General features: G+C 35.6%; 1 protein-coding gene across 1 annotated transcript; it reads right to left on the minus strand.

Annotated features, from left to right (window-relative positions):
* LOC108989227 lies at nt 1–3,668 on the minus strand. Its single transcript, XM_035685147.1, has 4 exons — nt 3,450–3,668; nt 3,005–3,256; nt 983–2,014; nt 1–386 (listed from the first exon to the last, which is right to left on the minus strand). The coding sequence occupies exons 1-4, from the start codon at nt 3,535–3,537 to the stop codon at nt 343–345; spliced, it is 1,416 nt and encodes a 471-aa protein (XP_035541040.1). The 5' UTR covers nt 3,538–3,668; the 3' UTR covers nt 1–342.
* Between the last annotated feature and the right edge of the window lie 704 nt (nt 3,669–4,372).

Here is a 4,372-nt window from a genome sequence, read left to right on the forward strand (position 1 = left end):
TTTTAACTCAAATCATTTTATTACTATTCACAAATTTACGAAATATTTTCAAAACCAACCTTAATGATTTGGCATGAAAATGATACATGTATCTTTGAACTCTCTCGACGACTTTATTTTAAAAAATGTACATTCATTAATAGGAAAGGTCCACATTTCGTTGCGTTGATTTCAACACTTTCAAATTTATAGAGCTGAGAAACAGTTTATTGGTGATCAACATATACTGCTTGGTGCTTATTCAAACAGTACTGGAAATTATTTCTGCAAACTACTTATTGATTCCTAAAAATACTACACACAAAAATTATATGTTTCTGTTTTAACAGTTGATTTTCTCTCTCAATTGGCTTGGAGTATTCTTCCTCGATTTTCTTCTTCCCCAACTGCAATAGAGAAAAGACTCATGAGATGTGGATTATTTTTTCAGAAAGAAAAGAGAAGGGCTACGTCAACTAAAAGATATCGTAAAAATAAATTCCCGTAACTTAACGTGATATACTTGATTATAATTTTTTTTTCCTGTAAAGTAAATCTGACATATCCCATTAATCTACATTAATTTGTATGTATTTTTGTAAATGAAACATTTTTCAAAAAAAAAAAAAATCATACCATTTACAAGATGAAATCCATAAGAGGGTTAGATCCTCCTTCGAATGGCAAAGCACATTTATCCCTTTCACTAAGTTAGATTTTACCACCATATAGCAAAGATTGTATGGATCTAGTATATACATGATCTTATATATCTACATTGATTATTCTATAGAAGTTATCAACCAACTCCCGTTAACTTTTTCACATAAATGTTTAGGATAAAGCGTGGTTGTCAAAGTTTGATGAATTCCAAATTACTGAACTGATATCAAATCACTTCTTATTTCAAAGGTTAAAGTTAGAAAAAATTAAATTTAAACTTATAATTTATATTTTAACATTAAAGACAAGTAGTGAATAATTTCTGTTTAGAAAAGATTACCAGCTTCCTGTAAATTGGTGGAAACCGTCGGAAGCTGTGCTGGTGAGCTTTTAGTCGAATGCGCGTGGATGGAAATTGGCATGTGTAATGTTGAGTCTTTGGCAGAACTAGTAGCTGTGGATTTGGATGACTCCTTGTTCCGAAGCAAAGAAGTTACAGCTTCTCTCACCTTCTCCACCACACCTATATCCCCAGGAGTGGTACTTTTCCTTGGACTCACTGCATTAGATGTCACTTGGGAATTAAGGGCTCTCTCATCTTCACCATGCTCAAATTTCTGCTTCAAATACTCCTTCATTGAAACACCCTTATCACATATTTGATGATCACCAGTACTCATTATAGCATTATTTTTGCTAGCCGGTGCTGACCGAACTCGTGGAGATGCTACTCCTGGAAAGGTTTGGGGTTCTGCTAGGGTTGTAACACTGATGCCTTGAAGTTTTGAAGCAATAGTATGGGTTGCATCCAATAGTGCAGAATAAGTTGGTGCTAATGTCTCAGTCACAGTTTCAGTTATTTTCTTGTTTGGAATGCTGCTAGGGTTCTCCTTATATGCTTCATCACCACGAGATGTCACTTGAGAATTAAGGGCTCTCTCATCTTCCCCAGGCTCAAATTTATGCTTCAAATACTCCTTCATTGAAACACCCTTATCCCATATTTGATGATCACCAGTACTCATTATAGCATTATTTTTGCTTTGTGCAGTAGCTGGTGCTGACCAAACTAGTGGGGATGCTACTCCTGCAAAGGTTTGGGGTTCTGCTAGGGTTGTAACACTGATGCCTTGAAGTTTTGAAGCAATAGTATGGGTTGCATCCGATAGTGTAGAATAAGTTGGTGCTAATGTCTTAGTCACAGTTTCAGTTATTGTCTTGTTTGGAATGCTGCTAGGGTTCTCCTTATCTGCTTCATCACCACGATTGACACTGCTTGCCAAAACATGTTTCTCAGAAACCACGTGAAATGATCTGGGATGATGCCTAGCTGTTTCTTTGTACCCCTCAGGAGCAAGCTCCGACTCGTACACTGAAAATAAAACAACTCAGTGAAAAGTAAACATCGGAAGCTAACGTGGCTTAATATAATTTGGGGTGTACAACCAGATCCGGATCCAGATTTGGGTCTTAAAAACCAGGTGGTGGTTGTCCGACCATTTTTCTGGGCGATAACTAGATGTAAACCCGGATGTCCGAGTATATTAGGATTGTAACTAGATATGCGAGTTTATTATCTTTTTTTTTTGTTTTTTTTAAAAGACTTTTTAAAATTAAAAAAAAATTATAGTACTTTTTTTTAAAATTCGGATATCATGTTTAATACTCAGATTTTTTAAAAATATATTTTAAACTCAGAAAAGTTCTGCATGCATGCATGATTAATGTTAATAGCAAACCTTTCCCTTAAGTCGTGGTTTTGGATGTTAAGATGAGATTACTAGGTTTGGATAGTAAAATGAGATGAGATGATTTGTTAAAAATAGTGAAATAATTAGTGAATAGTAATAAATGATTTGAGTTAACATGTATTATGGAGTTTTGAGAAAGGAGAGATAAAAAACTAAATAAAAATATTATTTTAATATAATTTTTGTATATTATTTTTGTTTTGATATTTGAAAAAGTTGAATTATTTTTTGTATTTTTTTTAGATAAAACCGGATTACGGATAACCGGTTACATAACCGGATTCGTGATCGGGTCTTATTTGGTTTCATCTTACCCGCCTGGGTCCAATCTGGGTGGATAACCACCCGAATTCACTCGAATTTTCGCATTTCGGACCAGACTGAAAAACAATCCGGCCTGGTTGCACATCCCTAAATATAATATTTTAGATATATTTTACGGTAAACAAAAAGTTTTACAATCTGATACACTACAATAAATTACCATGCATGTAAGTTCGTGAACTTAGTTCTATAAAATTGGGAGTCAAACATTTCTTGAAAAGAAAATGTGAGAGCTGATGATCTAAATTAAAAAACAAAAACAAAAGAGAAGGGTGTGATGCCATTACTTGGGGCTCCAAGGTATTCAGCATCTTCTTCTAGGTCTTCATCGTCATCCAAGCTGACACCCCAAGAGGGTGTAGAATTACCATCCTCACTCTGCTTCTTCCTGCTAAGACTATGTCGCAACTTCTTGGCCCTCTCCTTCATTTTTGTCAGAACTGATGGTTTCTTGTGATGGTGGGAATGATCTTCTTCATAGTCAAGGTGGTTCCCAAAGCTAGGTGAAGATGTTGGCGGCCACTTTGAACTTTCGCCTCCTGTGCATCTTAAACTTAGTTAGAACTAATGGGAATTCACGCAGCTAATTACGTGATCAAGGCATGGAATTTCCAAAGCAGCGATGCTATATATTTGTCAATGTTTTCTCGAGGATCGTGATCAAATTATCAAATATATGCTACAAACTTGGAATGATACAAAAAGGATGAATCCAATTACTTAAATCAATACCTCGGAATAAATGTTCTAAAGTGGGGCTGCTGGGAGCTGATTTAGGTTTGTCACCATATGATCTGAGCACGCGGTCGAGTTGAGCCATTGCTGCTGCAATTCACAAGTGAGGGTCTTAGATTATTGTTTATGCCTTCAAATAACCCTTTTCTTCTTCTGTAGCTCCTTAAATCTCTGATAATTGATGAATCTATGCCTTCAAAGTTAAAGACATGAGAAGAAGGATGCTCAACCTTTAGCTTCCGGAGTTTTTGCATGGACAATAATAATGAACAAGAGCCACATGTTTCATGTAGTTCATGCAGATACTTGTGGCCTCTATTCTTACAAAGAACGTAGGGAGGTTTGCTTACCACCTGCAACTCAAGAATGGCCGAAATAGAAATTTGACCAGGCTAAGGACTAACATTAATCTTCCTCCGCCTAAGGCTCATGCCTTAGGACAGGAATTTCTTGTTTTGAGACTTGATACAGATGGAAATTACATTTTATACATTTTAACTGCAGTAATTAATAATAAAAGAGAAATGTTTTAGTCGTAAACGGATTTTATGAAAATAAATTAACAAACTGACGTGATTTGATGTAGTGTATTAGATTGTAAATTTATTTTTATAGTAAAATAGATTTAACGTATCAGTACATGAAATCGCATCAGTCTGTGAATTTATTTTTATGAAATTTATTTATTGCTATAAATTTATTTTTGTTTTAATGCCTTGTTAACGCCAAAGAACCCCACTAATAAATTGATAAGTCCTATATCTATGTAACCCAACTTGAAACAACCGGGTTTGCGCCCAACCCGACCCGCTTGTTCCCATCCAAGGCGCCAAACCAACCCGACCCGACTCGACCCAAACAAACAGAGATCGGGTCGAACCCGTATGACCTGACATTCACTAGAGAGGGCAAAAAAAAAA

Source organism: Juglans regia, chromosome 14 (genome assembly GCF_001411555.2).
Source record: "Juglans regia cultivar Chandler chromosome 14, Walnut 2.0, whole genome shotgun sequence".
Lineage (NCBI taxonomy): Eukaryota > Viridiplantae > Streptophyta > Magnoliopsida > Fagales > Juglandaceae > Juglans > Juglans regia.